An 18,176-nucleotide genomic window follows, 5' to 3' on the forward strand; every position below is an offset into this window, starting at 1 on the left:
TTTTAACGAGAAACTTTAATAAATACAGTTGTGAATATGAAGAATGTGTTTTTATTTTAGGGATATAAAATAGATGTGACTGACTGAATTGTAGCTTTTTAACACAAACACTACTCAGCTAAGAACACTCGAGTGGTCCATCCAAATGGGATTATTATCATTTTTCTTGTAATTTTTGGTAACTTTACAATGTTGATATATTATTTTGTTTTGAGAGCATCCTAAGATGGAAATAAATTAAAACACAAGACCTATAAGGAGTGTTCATGTGATTTTACTTAATCATGGTAGTGTGAAATTAATTAATGCAAAAATAATCGTGATAATCGTAAAATCGCAATTATTTCTCTGACAATAATCGCACCAAGAAAATCTGTAATTGTGAAATCCCTACTCTTAACTTGCTGAGTGAGGAGGCTGAACTGTCAGGAATACACGTCTCCTGAGCCAAAACTAAGATCCAGGCATTTGGGGATGCCTTAGATGCTGCCATTGAATCTGTGTCTATGAATTGTAAAAATGTGTGAAAGTTGTAGAGCAGTCCACCTACCTTGGCAGTGTAATTCATCAATCTGCAGACTTGGACTCACGCATGGGGCAGTGGGTTGGCTGAGCAAGACAGTGTGGCGTACCCAGTATTTGAGCATGCAGACAAAAATCAGTGTCTTTTGGTCCCTGGTCCTTCAAGTCTAACTATACTCTCGTGAGGCCTGGACGTTGACTGAAGGCCAGAGGTGCCGACTGGACTCCTTTATGACGGCGCATCTTTGGGTATCGTGGGCAAGATCTTGAGTTTAATGCTGGGCCTAATGCTGGGCCTGTCCAGCTTATCGCATACTAGGTGCCCAGGACCCTGTGGGCTGGTTCAGACGCCGGGGTGACCGCATGGGTTGTGGAGGGGGCAGCTGGGAGGATACCTAGAGAGATGGGGCATGGGCCTTGCACAGGCTTGTAGGCTGGCCATCAGGAGGCCAGAGCAATACAGGACCAAGGTTGTTGCCGCAAAGTCCCGAACCAGCATATAATGCTCTTATACCTGACCTGACAACAGTAAACAGGCAAACAACATTTTGGAATATCAACTCCCATCAACATTTTTGTTATTTGCCTGCATAAACTGATATCTGAATAAAAGTGCTGTTTAAATGAATTATTAATCCAGCCTTTAAACTTGTACCATAGGATATTGTGTGGTGAAATCCAATCAGAGTTAAGATTTTGCCATGACCTTAAACCGTCAGGAGTACTCAATCTGACCTCTTCTCCTAAGGATATTATATGCATATATAATCTGTCAGATGAGGATAGTGGGATTAGAGAAGGTTTTGAGATTGTAGTGCAACTAGTCCTGTTTGAGGTTGCACTATAGTGAAGTGGTTGTTCCTGGTTCAGTTCTGGCTTCTCTGTATGGAGTTTGCATGTTCTCCCTGTGCATGTGTGGCTTCTCTCCAGCACTCTAGCCTTCTTCCCGCAGCTCAGACACACTAATTAGGTTAATTACAGACTTTAAATTCCACATAGGTATTAATGTGAGTGTGCCTGCTTTTTTGTCTCTATGTCAGGCCTGTGATTGGCTGTCAACCACTCCAGGGTATATCCCCTGCTCACTAACAGCAAGCATCAGCTCCAGCACATGCAACCCCGAGCGGGACAAGCATTATTGATATCGGATGTATAATCCTGTTTGACACAGGTGTACTCATGCAGTTGAATTTTTTATGGTTATATATTTTAGAGGAGTGGTTTCTTCACTTATTCTTATTCTTATGCCCTTATTCTTTCATTAGAGCATTATCTTGCATTTATTTCAAATTCTCTGATTCTAGCCACAGTTAGTCTGTTATTGTGTGAGAAACATTCATAGATTTGAATTTAAGATTGACCTGTTGGCTAAGGCGTGCAGCTGCAAGGCACGTGTCTGGTTTGGATTTGTTTAAACAAGTATTTTAAAAAGACTGACTGGTGCTGAGTTCTGATGATTGAAAGTTGTATAAATATGTCTTCATGGAAATGTTTCTCATATTGTCTCCGTTGCTGGATATAATGGAGGTAATTTCAGTAGCTGGAACATTTTGTAATTAAGGAACGCAATCTTCTGCTAATGAGGCAGGATTCATGAGGGGTCATGCAAGGCTTGTTTAAATGCCAGTTACTGACATTTTGGCAGAGTTGTGGGTCTGAGTCTTGTCAAAACTTGGACCATGTAGAACAAATACGCTGTCTTCAAAATTAATAAATCTCAAATATTTAAAGGACTTGAACTAAAACAAGGGGATTGAGGCGGGGGAAGCTTCTGTTCATAGTTTTTTCTTTTCTCTGCATTTTAAAGTTAAAGATTCAAAGATTGGCAGATGTGGACCGATTTGCCTTCAAAGTTGTTATCATTTTGTGTCGGTTACCATTTCATTCAGCCAGTAGATCTGGACTCTGTTCTCCTTACATGTCACTTTCTTTTGTGCTTTTTTCACAAGCTTGCAGTCAAAAATCAATGTTTGCAGTTATAAATAATGGAAAGCTAATTTTCCCAAAGGGATGAATTAAGTTATTCTTTAAGATTGATCCCTGCAAAGGTCCTTGAAAATGCCCTCTTACTGTTTAAAGGCCCATTTGATTGACAGAAAACACAGCTCACCACAACAGTACACACTTCAAATTCAAAGCTGACTACAGATGCATTGTATGGATCTGGTTTTCCATTTCTTTGAACAGTATTATGCTGATGCTAAATGTAATGTATTAACTTGACTGATTTTTTGCAAATGATGTTAACATGATTTTACTGTGGCTGATGATCAGATGTTTTTTATTAAATACTCTTCACATACTATAGTCATAATAACGGATGTCAGTATAACTGTGTGGTTGTATATTTTTTGGCAGTTCATAAGATACAAAATTTCCTGCCTGAAGAGCAACTAAAGAAGATTCTAGTGTTTATTGAAACCAATTTTAGTTTACTGGTCGAAAACAAGCAGGAAAGTGAAAGTATTGCTGTGAGATACAGTCTTGCTGAGAGAGGCACTTGTCAACCTCTTATTTTGTTCCCTGGTAGGAGAGAAAAGTCATCCAAAGATAGGATCAGGGGGACATGCTCACATACAAGCTGGAAAGTATGACAGAAAATACAAAAATGACCATGTTATTGCACATTGAAAGAATTCTAAAGTATGTTTCCCTATTTTTATTTTTTTCATACATTTCAGGGAGAAAACTGTCGACTTGCTGAAGTTCAGTGTACCAGTCTTGTGGGTTTGTAGATCAAAAGAGTCAAAATTTATGAAAATGTTATCTTAAAACAAGTTTGTCTTGTAGTAATTAGATCAGAGGTTTACTGATTATGATTTGATTTGATTGGCCCATTTCCAGTTTTCAGTTTTTCCTTGTCTGAACTGAGGATAAAGATTTTGGATGACCCCCCCCCAAAAAAAAAAAAAAATCTGTTACTCGCATCTTACAGTTACTTTTTACCTCCTCTTTAATGGAATTTTATTTTTATTTTTATAAAAGAAACGTCCATCTTCAAACCTGCAGCAGGTCACATGACCATCTCTAAGTTTAATGATAACTAATCTCCACCAAAAAACTGTATCACAGCCTTTATTTCCTACATTAGTGTTCTTTTTTATTACTTAATTTATGGTGGGAATGATATTTTATGTTTGTTAGCCTAAATAAAACAAAATCTATTTAAATGATTCATTGATTTAGTTTCTGTGTATAGTTCACATGATAGAGAGAAATAATCTGTGGTTATTGGCTCTCTGTTCCTGCTCGTTGATGTAACTCAAAAATTAATGAAATCACAGAAAGAGCGACGTTGACAGCAGCTGTATTCTCTTTAACTCCTGACGGAATTATGAATAATCCAACAAATAACTCAGCTAGAGAAAAATCTTTTACCTGACTGCCAATTTTTATATCCGCTATAAATACTCTAATCACTCCCTGTAAAGCGATACCTCTGACTGAAGTTCAGTCTTACCAGTCATTCCCTCACACGCTGAGGTTTCGTCACATAAGATGAAAATATCACCGGAATATTTACTGATTTAGACATTAAGGTAGTGTATTGCGCAGTCCTCATGTGTTTGAGATAGGCACAGTGGTGCAAATCCATATTGATATGCACATCCTACATGATTGTATGGTGAAGAGGAACAAGTGTTTCACCTGAAATGTTTTAAGGCTTTGTCTCCTGAGTGTCTGAAGCTTAGTCACATAGTGCAGGGCTTTTTTCATCTGTGCCACAGTCTGTGCATGCAGCATGGCTCATGTGTATGCAGGGGTTCACTGCTGAGCAGGCCAATGGGATATTGGCTTTATGAAACGTAACATTTGTGGAGAAAATTAGACTATGGGGATAAAAAGCACCATGGTCTAGGTAATTGATGGAAAACACTGCATTTATTGAGAAGTGGGAGCACAAGATTTTCTTGAAGAGTTTTTCCAAGATGATTGTCCTAAATGATTGATCTTTCTACCTTTTTAGACTTTACTACATAGTACAATGAAAACATTGTTAAACAATGAAATATGGCTGTTATGATCAGTTCCTGAATACTGGGGCATCTCAGGCCTTGAGTTCCATCTTACTTCTTTGCTGACCTTGTGGTTGTGTTTTTGCATAAGGACTGACCAAAATATCCTACTGCTTTATTTGCCAGGTGATCGATCCTTCATTGTGAATACTTTATGTGGAAATGTTCCCCCTCTGAGTTCTGATACTGACTGTTGGCTGCCCTGATAGATATTAAGAAGAAGTATAAAGATTTAATGCATCTTTTGCCTCATAGTCTTGATTTTGATTATCATCATGGGTAAAAAAATATTTTGAGTTATATCAGTCATGCAGATTAGCACTATGTTAACAAGTCTAACAGCGGGAGCAGTAACATTTCCAACTGTACCTCTAGGAAACTGTATATTTTCTAAGTTTGTTTACGCAATGTAAACATCTTCCCTCCACTGCCCTCATCAACATTTACCAAGGCTAGAACCAAAGATATGCTACCAAAAAACATTCATTGAGTCTTTACCAGCCCCACTTTTTGTGGAGTTTGCACTTTTAAAGCATTGTTTCGTAGATTTTAGCACAGAAAAGTATCAGTATACTTACATTATCAATAAGTTAAAGCACATCTGAAAATGGACATAAGCGCTGGCCTGGCAGTAGGAGTGGTCCATAGCTTTTTCTTTAGCTAAGTGTAGCATATCAGGCATCTGTATTGCATGATCAATAAATGACATGGCGAGGTTTAATTATAAGCCCACCTCAGGTTTCCTTACCTCACCTGCACAAACTCACTTATGTACTTTCCTTGTGAAAGTTATGCTCATTACAATTGTAATTTTTCAACATTTTGTCTGTGTCAGTGGAGGTGGCATTTTAAAAAATCCTTTTAATGACCAACTCATCAAAAATCAAGAACTTGTTAGTGTACACTAACTGAATATTTGTCCATATAGTGGTAGTAGTCAAATGTAAGCAAGCATTGTGTTTTAAGGCAATTATGACTAAAATAACCTGGTTTAAGGAGGTTCAAGTCAGTCTTTGTGTACAACATCAATGAAGGTTATTCAAGAAGAAACACTCCTCTCTGTGGATTTAACTGGACAAAGCATGACTTTTTAGAGAATTACTGAACTGACAAATGAAAGGACAAATGCTCCAATAGCGCCAATTAAAAAAACAAATCTTCCTTTGTATTGCATTGAACTGGAAATGATTTCTACTATTATCTTGTCATTGATTGAAATTGTTCAGCTGATCCACATTGTTCGTATTGTCTAACAGCCTTCGATAGTGAAGTCAAAACCTGTTCACCTTTCCCTCTTTTGTTCTGGTTCCCCAGGCACAGAGAAGGTCCGCCAAGCACAAGGCTGCAAGCATCTCCATGTAGTCAACCCTGACTGGCTGTGGAGCTGTCTGGAGCGCTGGGAGAGGGTGGAGGAGCAGCTGTACCCCCTCAAAGAGGACTATTCCAGAACACCAAGGTAAGCCAACAGCTTACTGAGATGGTGTCTGACAAGCTTTCCAGAATCAGAAGATGTTAACATTAACCATGATAAATAAACATTTTTTTGAAGAAGGCTTGAGATTTGAGATTTCTTTCTTGTTTTTTTTTAGGAGTAATAGTCCAGCAGCATTTTCTGATAATCCCGGCTTCCTGCAGAAGCCTGTTTTCCAACCCTCAGCCATTCATCAAAGACCTCCAGCTCCAGCCCCTGAGGTCCGAACCTATGACCCTGTAACCGGGAAGTTGATCCGCAGGGGCCCTCAGGTGTCACGGTTATCACCCTACCTCCAAACATCAGGGTCTTTGTTGCTCTCTGATCAAAGGGAGCAGTCTTGTCTCAGGTGAGAACAACTTTAAAGCAGTGTGGTTTGAAATTGTATTCAAATATTGATGCACTGATATGAAGTCATACTCTATGTTTTAACATTTTAGCAGTTAACTAAGGGGATCTATAAACAGTACATATTGATTTTTGTATCTCTTTATAGGGCTGAATAATTCAATGAAATTTAGATTAAATCGCAATATGTCCCACTGCAATTTAAAATCACAGAGGGAGCAATATTTCTTTGACATTAAATGTGTGTCAAAGTACCAGTTTTAGACAATTTTCGAGGCAGATATGTTATGCTCTACACACCATGCAGACATTCAAATGTGATTTATTTTCTAGAATAATTTGCAAAAAAATTCAACTTTTATTGTTGTTTGTAAATGTTTATCTTAAAGACACAAAATCATCTTTCACTTCAATACAGAAATTCATATCAGATTTGCAATGAGTCAAAATAATTTTTAGAATTGTTCAGGCTTAGTTTAATCAACCAAATATTGCAGTCTTTATAATACAGAATGGTGTATTTCTTGTTTGTTAAAAAAAATACACAAGATGAGAAACCTAAAAATAAATTGCATATTAAATCACAATTGCAATAATGGGGAAAAATATTGCAATAAGTTTATATCCTCAAATCATTCAGCCTTATTTTCTTATTGAAAATCAGCTCTAATTGGTGCTATAAACTCAATCCAGTGTTCTATTAAAAACAAAAACAAATGTTGCACACAGACCTACTGGTGACCTGTTATGTTTTCTGTGGTGTGCTGCTGTCAGTACTTCAAATCACAGGTCGGAATTCAATAAAACGCACACCCTCCATATCAACCAAAACAAAATTTACACAAATTTCAATCCAGAAGTGAAAACCTTGCCAAATTAAAAAATTATACTTAAATCTAAAATTAAAAATTGTATTATACCTGAAAGTAAAATAAGAAATTTAAAGTGGAAAAAATTAAAAAGCCTTTGCAGAAGATCGAAAATGAACCTTCATACAATTTAAAGGAAAAAATATGTTATAGCCTGTACAAGAACAAAAGTTAAAGCGAAGAAAGCAGTGTTTTATAAAAAAAAAAAAAAGATTTAAGTACGTACAAGCTTATGTTAGTATTTTTCTAGTATATTAAAATCTGTGTGCATTGATAGTATGATGGCCACATGCAGTAGTAAAGCAGTAGTTCACAACTGGTCAGGCATCAGGACCCAAGACCTTCCCCTTGAGAGAAATCATGACCCAAATTTAAAAAAAAAAAAAAAAAGAAATAATAATAATTTTTTCATGAATGTTGGTTAATTGGTATTCTTGGATACCACTACACTATGAAGACAAAAGAACACTCCAAAAAAATGGTGACATTAGGACCCTAAATAGAAAAACTTATTAAACAAATAGATGGGACAAAACAAGCACGTTAGAAAAGCACATCATTACAGAAGGATGTGCATGCGTACATCCTATTTTACTCCATTTTCCCGAGATAGCATGGAAGTGTGGTAATTTCTCTTTTAATTTCCTTGTTAAGTTGGATAAACCAGCTTTCTTTCCCCAAAACAGGGAGATAAATAGGTAGAAATCTTGAGAAACATACTGAATTTTACTTTGAATCATAGGAAAACCCAACAAAAAATAGAAGTCTGAAATAACTGTATGTCCACCTAGTGCTTCCGTAGATGGAGTTTTTGTGATTTACAATACTCAACTTTCTATATTGTGAATGTCAAGAGATGCCTAAATGACAGTATGTAGTGGTCTGATAAACACCTTTGATTAATAAGGGCCTTTCTCTGCTTTGAACATGTGCAGGTGGCACAGCACCAGAACTTAGTAGATGCTAACCTTACCTTGTTTATTCTAGCACGTATATGAGGGCATGTCTGTGCTTTTAACCTGTGTCATGATGGTTAACTGTTTTGGTAAATTAAAAATTGCTAGGCTGTGTCCTGACATTTAGTCTTAAAAGAGACTGAGCTGTAGACATGTAGATAAAGAGGTGAAGTTATTTTATTCTCTATTGTTTCTCTATTGAATGTAGAATCAGTTACAACTTCTTAAATGGACTACTTTTTCCCCTTGGACTCATTTTCATGCATCTGCTCTCTTTAAACCATAACAGATGGTGGTGTAGTGCTGCACTACTTTCAGTTTAAAAGACTTACCCTCAATGCAGACATGCCTCAACTCCTCAGCTATCAACTGATGCACCATAAACCCAAACAACAGACCTGTTATTGAAGGGATTGTTTACAGTATTTGGTAGCAGGGGAATCCTGTCAAACACAGTGTATATGTATAGAAAGCCTCCAGACACCTGTTGTTATTTTTATTTTTATCTGTATGCTTTACCATAGAAAGGCCCAATAGAATTCAGGCCACTTTGATAGTACTAGGCAAAGAAGTCTTTCCGTGTGAAATTCTAATCTTCTGGGATGTTTTTTTAGTCATCCAGACATAAATATTTTATTTTCAGTCTTGTCCTCATTTAATTTCCACCTACACTTTGACTGGAAGGATTTGGCAGGTAAAGGAAAGCTTCACACCTCTTCAAAGTCACCTCTATGATCTTTGACTCTGTTTGTCATTCATCCATCAGTTACGGATGCTAATGAGGAGTTTGTACTCTGTTTGAGTGGGTGTGTGTCTGTGTTTGTGCCCTCTCTATGTGTATGTCTGTCATTGGGGTGTCAGAACGATCTTGACAGTTTTTCGTACCGTTTAAAAGGGATGAAAACGTTAGCCGTCTTTTTACAGGCGAGACATGGTGGTTAAATCATTAGAATTGAATAAGGAGATGATGATGATACTCTTAATTATTAATCACAAGCATGAAATTGTCCCATATAACTCATAGATTAGAGGCAGTGTGGTGTTTTCAGGGAGTTGCATTAACTAAAATTAAATCATCAAAGGAGATCTGTTTAATTAAGCACTGCCAACAGGAAATACGGAAACTTCCTCTTGCCAATTAAGTTCAACATCAAAAACTGTTTTAATTTTAGAGAGGAAGCTTATGTTCAATTCACTGTTGTTTTCCAGCTACAAACAAGCACTTTTTCACTTTGAGTTTTTGTGCAAGTTAACTGTGTTGTAAAATGAAATGTGCTGAAATCAGCAAGCACCAAGTTGGGAAATGAATGCAGCTAGCTGGCAAGTCATGAAGATTACTGCTGTATAACAAGAACAAAACAACAAGAAACATGAGGAACTAAAAAGCGCAGACGTCCACCATTAGCCCTATCTACCAATAGTGAAGAATGCTTAAAAAAAATTCCCAGATCCAGATGCTGATCCAGATCACTCCCCAAATCTAATCAGTTCTTCCTTAAGCCATTTCTGACATTTACTGAAAATTTCATCAAAATCTGTCCATAACTTTTTGAGTTATGTTGCTAACAAACTAAAAAACAAACCCTGCCGATCATATAACCTCCTTGGCAGAGGAAATTATGTCTTACCTCTTTTATAGATAATAACATGTGGTGTCTGATTATATGTGGTTATCCTGGCCATGGTAGTTCAGTCTATATCTAGAAGGCAGCTGGCCTTGGTTGAAAGTCTTGTAGACCTTTCATCTCTCCTCTGAAAGGCTGGCATTTTCTAGCTACATCTCCCAGGCTGTTTTAGAATTGAAGAAGCCTTTCAGAGAAGAGACAAGATGTCCTCAAGAATTTCACCCAAGTCCATTTTCTTAGCTTAGCACAAAAGCATTACAAGTTTGATGACGGAAGAAAGATTTCTCTTAAGTTTGTTTAAGTTTAAGTTTAAGTTGATAAATACAGCTTAATCCGAGGTATATGATACAGATATTAACTATGGTATTGATTAGGGATGCTGATGGTTAGCTGGCTAAATAGTTAAACTAAGATATCAGAACTACAGTAAGCATGATATTAATCTGCAAAGAGGAACACACTCTGGTGGAGCTAACCATTTACTTTAGCCACACTCTACTCAGCGTAACAGCTTCACATCATTTACCCACTGGCACAGTAACCTTGTGATGAGTTTGAATGTTTCCTGAGCATTTTTTTCCTCTTAAGACTTGTCTTTTAAACGCAATTTAAACACACATTTATCCAGATGAGAAAATAATTGTCCAGGAGCATCACTAGTACTTATTAAACATATATATGATTTATATGGATGTTCTGAAAAAAGAGGAACTAATGGGGTGCTTTTTATTATTGGAATAATATTAGTATTGGCGCATAATTGCTTGATAAGTAAATTATCAGTATCGCCAGGGTATGAAAATGTCTGCCAATGCCAGCTGAATGCACGGTTGATGATGGTTTCATACATGTTACCTTATGAAGTGAAACATTTTTGAGGCTTATTTGCAGAACCAGTAGACCTTTCTTGGCTGAAGTGTTTAATAAATTTTGTCCTGAAAGCATTTTCTACTGACTTAATTTTTATGTCTGAACAACATAAAATAGGGCTGCTTGATTATGGCAAAAATAACAATCACAAAGATATTGATTGGTATTCAGATCACAGTTATTAAACAATTCCTCTTCGATTGTAAAATATCTGAATCACATGCATTTATTTGACTTTAATTCTCTGATTACTTGGAAAACAAGAAATAAATGAACATGAGTGGTTAAAAAATCCCACATTTAAATTTAAACCCAAAATAACTATGTATAATAAAAAAATGTATAGTTTTAAGGCCAGAATATCAAAGCACATTCTGAACCATGACAAGTCCTACGGACAGAATGAGTTTGGCACGGTAATCTTTAATTTTGATTATCTTGTTTCCATGATCTTGGGAAACCAAAACTGTGATTGAAATTGACATTTTATGTAGTTTTAAGTATTTCTTTTAAGTATTTTAAACATAATGGAGCCTTTTCTTTGTGTTGCAGGAGTTGTACTCCTGCAACACTGTTAACCCATTAAATCTCTAAAAATTGCATCCCTGTTGTCTCTCTTCACCCACGTGATGGCTTCATTAACAGTTGGAAAGGAGGGTTTCACACACAAAAACATACTAAACCTCTGATTGCCACATAAACATGCTGTAGGAAGTGCTATCTTATCAGTGTGACCACAGAGCTGAGAACAACAAACCCAGACGGAGTTTAAATTCACTCTATATAGGAAGTTATTTTGCCCAAGATATAATTATCTCAGATTTTTTTTTTTAACATATACTCATTTTTTATGGGTGGAGATGACTTGCACCAAAATGGATGAGGCAAAGAGCTGAGCCAACATGAAGGAGATTTACTCTTTGGGCATCTGCTTTACCAGCTGAGTCAATCCATACACGCTTCACTTTTATCAGTATAACTCTTAACCAGAGCTTGTACCAAAGGATGCTAAAATGAAATACAAATTTATTGGGAGTGGTGTGTTCTTTTTTTCATAGATGAGAACAAGATGTCAATATCCATTTCATTTTAATCCCCTCTAATATCTTTTTTAAGTTAATTTTTTGTTTCACTCTGTCTTGTTGTCGTGGTTTACCTTCTTGATGTTTAAGCCTGTTATTTTGTTGTCATACATCAGGGGAACTTCACAGAGTCAGCAAGATGACACAGCAGGACCCAGCCAAGACGACGAGCAGCCGGGACCGTCACGTCGGAAACGACAGCCGAGCATGTCAGAAACTATGCCTCTGTACACTCTGTGCAAAGAAGACCTAGAGAGCATGGACAAAGAGGTAAGAAAGAGGGGAAGGGAGGTTATTCACTTTATGACATATTGTTTTCTTAATTTGAAAAAGTAAGAAAATAAATGTCAAAAGAGTTCTGGAAATTTATGTCAGCTGTGAGAGACAGGAAAATACCAGTGTCAGTGATACCAGTGTCAGTGATGCAATACATTGACTGTTCATTCATATGGACATCGTGTCTCCATCTCCCTCTGTTGTACAAAATGAAGCCAAACTATCTCCACAACGGACACCGACATATTGTGGTGGTGAAATAACTTGGCCTTTTGCACAGAAGGGACCTGATCTGGTGGGATAGAGCCTTGGCTCTCAGCTGGTGGGTTGGGACCCAAAAGGGGGTCGCAAAGCCATTCTCAGTGGGTCGCAGAAGAAGAAAAAATATGTTGCAATCAGTGTATGATGCGCTTTTATCTTGAAGGATTTGTCCTCATCTCTTAAGCCCAGTTCAGACTAAAGATTTGCAGTGTGACAAGTTGCAGATCTGCTTGAGACGGGCCACTCTGCCATGTTTTAAAAGCCTCCCAGTTCACACCACTGCAACTGAAGGAGACGATGCATCATTTTCATAGCAATGTCTCTCACAGTCAGTTTAAAGTCACTTTTTTTCTGAAGTCACTTCACAATGAACCTGTCTCTTCAAGAAGTGCAGTATTGCATAGCTCTGTCTGCAGCTGTGTGGAAGCGTTTGAAAGACAATTATCATCAGACTCCAGCTTCCTCATCTGCTCAGATGTCCTGTGAAAAGTGCCCCCAAACTTTGCAGTAGGATCTGTTGGTTAAAAAGTAATGCAAGGCTGAAGTCTATGTCAAAATCGGGAGGATAGACGTTAATTAGTTCACTTAACGAGCTCACTAATGGTTATATCATGATGCTTTCAAGGTCAGCTGGGAAATTAGAGGATTGGGGTGGGTATCAATATGTCAATAAAATAAATATCAGACTATGTGCATTATTTATTTATCTATATTTATACATGCATTCAGACCCTCTTTACTTTTTTCAATTTTGTCATGACGCAGCCTGATGCTACAGTAAAAAAAAGAAAGAAGAATTTCTCATTAATCTACACTCAGTACCCTTTATTGACCCTTAAGTCACCCTTAAATGAATTTCAACTGTGATGATGGCAGGCCCCTTAATTTAATTGAATCAAAGCAGTATTTTGTCAGACTTTGTGATATCTGCAAATTTTCTTTTGTTTAAAGAATCGATAGCATCTCATATAGTGATGATTTATACCCCTTATAATAACCAATTTTACTTCCAATTGTGGGTTAATAAAATGTTTTTTAACATTCAGTTTGACTTTTGCCATATTTTCCCATGGAGAAAAAAGGTTTATGACCTTTACTGCAGCTAGTCAGGAGGAGCGTGTATAAATATTTTGGCTTCACTCCCACACGGATGTTGCTTGGTCCATTTTAATAACTAGTCTAAAGACTAACCAACAGTTTTTGTTTTTTTTAAACCACTTGTTGTTTTGGCTCTCCTTTTACATCTACTGTACTTACTACTACAATAAAGCTTTCAGTAACATATACACTACACAATAAAAAGGCTCTTACCAGTAAACTACTGAAGGCTGCAGGATGAATTCACCAAGGTTTGCTGCCACTTGTTATATAGAAGAACTTTTAAAAAAAAGTTGCTTTGATATTTATGTTTTCTAACAAGACAGGACCTTAATAGCATTCGGCAGGTATTAATTGACAGTTCTTTGTATTTAGATCTATAGATGGTAGGGAAACAATTAGAGAAGCACATCCCTAAGTGTTGCTTTTATCTTACTTGCCATCTATTCAGATATTCAAACCCTTACATGCCTGTTCTCTGCTTCTTCTGTTTTTTTTTCATCCTTACAAAGCAGGTTTGGTGATTACAAACGTCTGGGAGCTCTGCACCTCCTGCTTGAATAGTACTCAGTAATGGAGTCTGAATACTGCTAAATCTATAGTAGGAGAAAATGTGCAAAAGCAGATACTTCAGATCTTTCAAGAGCCTCTCAGCAGGTTATTATTGCTACAAAAAGAGCCCTGGAGCATGTTCACATGGGATGAAACATGTGACTGGCTATGTCTGAAGTAAGGTCACATGTTGCTAGTGGTTATTTTTTCTTTTCTTAATGTAATAGGAGCATTTTTTTTTTGGAAACTGGTTTTGGTCACCCAGGCATTTCCTGCACAGTAAAATTCATCAAAGCCTTGGGCTTTCATGAAGAACGCTTTTCAAACAACAGATTTGTAGGAATTTGTCATTTCAAACAGTAACAACTGTACATAACACCAATGTGGTATTAACCTTGCGAAGCACCCTGTCATCGCTTCAGGGCCCAACTTTGGGAATCACTGCGTTATTATGAGCTATGGTGATTGTCAGATTTGTAGAAAGTGGCTGTGACAGGCCAAAGGCACCGTTAAACTTAAATTTGTGTTGGCACTTTACATCATGGCGTCTCAGCTTCTTGGAAGGACTAATTAAAAGACTCAAAGTGTTGTAGCTTAATTTCATGATTTTACAACCCACAGCTTTATTGTTGTGGTTCATTCCCTCACAGCATATCAAACGTGTTAAAACAGTGGGCTAGATTGTGTTCTTTTTTTATATGGCAAAAACATCACAATACTGCACAGTATGCTTGGCTTTTTTCAAATAAAGCAACCATTTTGTTTAGGTTATTACATGTTTTCTTTCTGTATCCATCAATTCAGGGTGATTACATGATGGATTATTCTTTAACGTTATTGTTACTACAGGTATGCCAAGCCAAGGATGTGCACCTGATTTTTAATGGTGTGGCGAGTATTCTTAAAGGAAGTAATAATACTAAAATTTATTGTAGGCACTGGGCATGTCAGATAGAATAAACCCAAACCCCTGGAAAGTAAACATGCTGAACACTAAACAGCTTACACATATGATTTATACATGAAGCAACATGCATGTATATATTGTGGTTCCTCTATTCAACAAGAACACAAAGAACAAGTTTCTTCTTTTTGGAGACAGTTAAATTTGATTTTGAGTATTCAGTTTTCCCTTCTGTCATGATGCCTTGCTCAAGGACACCTGTACTGTTCAGAAAGTGATCTAGCTCCAGGTACAGGTCTTATTGACTTCAACTGGCAACCTTCTGGTTCTCAACCCTACAGACTGAGCTACTGCCACCCCCGATTCTGTATTATTTTGTTCTATATGTGGTTTTCTCCATGTTAACCTTTAAACACATATTATAGATCCTGCAAGGCAGGGAATGGAATTTGATTTAGCCAAATGTAATTAAACGATCTGGATGTCAGTGTGATTGGTCATACTTGAAATGATGAACAGACTCCTGTTGATGAGATGCAAAACAGACTGCCCAATTATTAGCACAATTTGATTCATATGTTAAGTAACCCAGTAGCTGCAGGCAACAGCTTAATGGGAAAACTGCTGTGCTATGCCTTTCTGGGCTAGACTTCCTTTTCTGTCTTTCACAACACTGAGGCTACAAGTTTGAAAGAAAATGAAGGGCTGCATTCCATATCCTCTAAAAATACTGGTCAACAATATTTTTAAAGCCAGCAGCTCTTTGACATTAATTTTCCTATTTTGAATCCACGTCATCATGCTCTCTTTGAGAATGAAGCCTTGAAAAATTTTTGTTATTCATATGACCAACTCCTTCAGAGAGAAATATAATTGTTATTGAAGCTTTAAAAGTTAACACAGGTTTTTCTCATATTTTCTCATGATGTAGGAGTGTTGTCTTTCAAGAATGTATGTAGGGTATGAAGAATGTGGCTCCTCTGATATATGACAACAGAAGTCCAGCCACTCACTCTACAGGAGAGGAAATAGTCCTCCTAAAGGTAATTGTTTCAGGTCCAGCACAATTTGTCCTCGATATACAGCAGTCATGGCAAAAGCTGGGCATGTTTGAAAGATCATGTCTGTGTTTGTGCCCATTAGACATCATGATGACTGTTAGGGGAAGTAAAGTGGAGATTGTGGTTCTGTTATTAGTCTGGAAATGGTACATCATTTCAGCAGCAGGGTCAGGCCTTTTCTATGATTATGTCTGAGGCAGAGTGATCAGACTGGAAAATATTTCCTCTGGCTCCTTTACTGGAGAAAATGAGGTATTTTCATAGAATACGTTTTATAATTTATTCATTTCTTGAATGAATTCAAATGTTAACAATGTGGTGACAACTGGATGTTTTTTATTCAGTTTAAAATGAATGGATTAATTTCAGGTATTAGGGTTTTCCATCAGTGAAGAGCTTTAGCAAAAAAAAAACATGTTGCACTAAGATAAATGGATCTCAAATAGATTTATAGATAGATTTTTTTGGAAGAAATGTTGTTTGTTAAAATAATGGCAGTGTCCTAGCTGTATGATCTAGTATTAAAAGTAACTAAAATATTCACATTGATGCAATTAATATCATGATAATTGATCTGTTGTATACAAAGACAGACACCAGACTTTCCAATGCTTGATGGCCAATCAAGTATTAGGCAATGTTAGCTATGCTTCACAAGTTACTTTTTTTTTGTCTCTAAAATCGTGTGATGTAGGATAGATTGAATCTTGATTAAAGGTCAACTTCACACTATTGTAGCACTATCTTAGTTAAAGTTATTAATGAAGCTTTCAGTGCTTCTACCAAGCATTCAGTCCAAACCACCAGCACCACTTATTGTGCAAATGTGACATTTAGAATGATGGAGCATAAAGCTGAGTGAAGCGTGGGGTGTATTTGGTCATACTTTGTCTAATATGGTTGTTTTCGTTGTAAAAAAGAGACAATGACCCCTTTGTTGCTTCAGGCAAATCTCATTTATTTTATGTTGAAGGCTTAAAACACTTTCATTGTGTATTATATTTAAACAAAATGTCAGGAATTTTTGAATCTCATTAGAACTGTGTTGTTTTTGAGTTTTTGCATGGGTCAGAGAGTGAGACTCGTACTTGCACTTGACCCTACCCGAGTTAGGCCAAGCCCAGAGGTCGGTACAAGAACAGCAACTATGTAAATCATAGGCCTAACTCTTAAATGAAACTGAAGGTCAGCAGAGTGTTTTGGCTGCATTTTGGAATGACAGGATAAACTAGCATGTAACCACATGACTGGAGCTACGTTTTACCACATTAACCACAGACATGGATGTTAACCTGCAAGGGGGAGTGATGACTAGTGCTGTCAGAATTGCTAACCGTAGTCACAATCTTCAAACCAGCTGAATTTTGTTTACCCTCAGAGTAATGCATAATACATATTTTAGCTCAAACCAAAATAGACATCATTCACTTAACTGAAAAATGTGATGAAATGTTTGAAATAAATAACAAACAGGATGGAAGTCGGTGTATATTTGAAAATTGTTCTCTGTGTTTAGTTTAGTGATTTTTTTCTTACTTTTGAAACCATTGACAAGTCTTAGCTTAAATTTACTGACAAATTAGTCCAACTACACAATGATTTCTGCCAAAAATGAATATTCTCTGGTGTTTTGGCTGTTTTTTCACACACCAGCGGTGTTTTGGGTCCCAAAACAAAAAAAAACAAAAAAAACAAAAAAACAGAAAATTGTGATAGTGGGTTTCAGAGTGCAAACTTTTGAGCAGCTTTGATTCCATCATCATGTAAACTGCCAATATGCAGCTTCTTTTAAAACAGAGACTTAACACAAATGCCCTGTATGTTTCAAGCTAATTGCCATGCACCAATAGGCTCTTCTCACATGCGAATTATGAATCAAGATGCTTGATGTTGTGTGCATCATGTGGGTATCAGCCAGGTCTTGACATTGACTCCCAACAACTAGCCAAATGTGGGTGGATTTCGGCCATGGTGGGTAGCAGCGTGACTCTAACTAGCCACGATGGCGGGTGGAATTCATCAGTGTCACAACAAATGCTTCACTCTGACCATGCTTGGCTGTTAGCCGTTGTGATTTAGGCTTGTTACAGAGAGGCCGTTCAGCAGAAAAAGGCTCAAATTTCCCTCCAAAATAACTGGAAAGTGGCTGGTCTTTTCATCCATTTGTGCGTTTTTATGCAGCACCAAGGGCTTTGATGCTGTATGACACACACAAACGCGACACTCACACACATTTAATGACACACACGCTAACGTGCTGGTAAC

At 37.1% G+C, this 18,176-nt stretch overlaps 1 protein-coding gene across 2 annotated transcripts in view; it reads left to right on the forward strand.

Annotated features, from left to right (window-relative positions):
* The window catches only part of ctdp1 (CTD (carboxy-terminal domain, RNA polymerase II, polypeptide A) phosphatase, subunit 1), a 102,614-nt gene that overhangs the window by 21,063 nt on the left and 63,375 nt on the right, over nucleotides 1-18,176 (forward strand). For both annotated transcript variants that reach the window (XM_041809297.1, XM_041809298.1), the window contains exons 9-11: nucleotides 5,853-5,994; nucleotides 6,128-6,358; nucleotides 11,876-12,029. In XM_041809297.1, the coding sequence (XP_041665231.1) occupies nucleotides 5,853-5,994; nucleotides 6,128-6,358; nucleotides 11,876-12,029 (527 nt within the window). The remainder of the gene's footprint in view (nucleotides 1-5,852; nucleotides 5,995-6,127; nucleotides 6,359-11,875; nucleotides 12,030-18,176) is intronic.

Source organism: Cheilinus undulatus, linkage group 16 (genome assembly GCF_018320785.1).
Source record: "Cheilinus undulatus linkage group 16, ASM1832078v1, whole genome shotgun sequence".
NCBI lineage: Eukaryota > Metazoa > Chordata > Actinopteri > Labriformes > Labridae > Cheilinus > Cheilinus undulatus.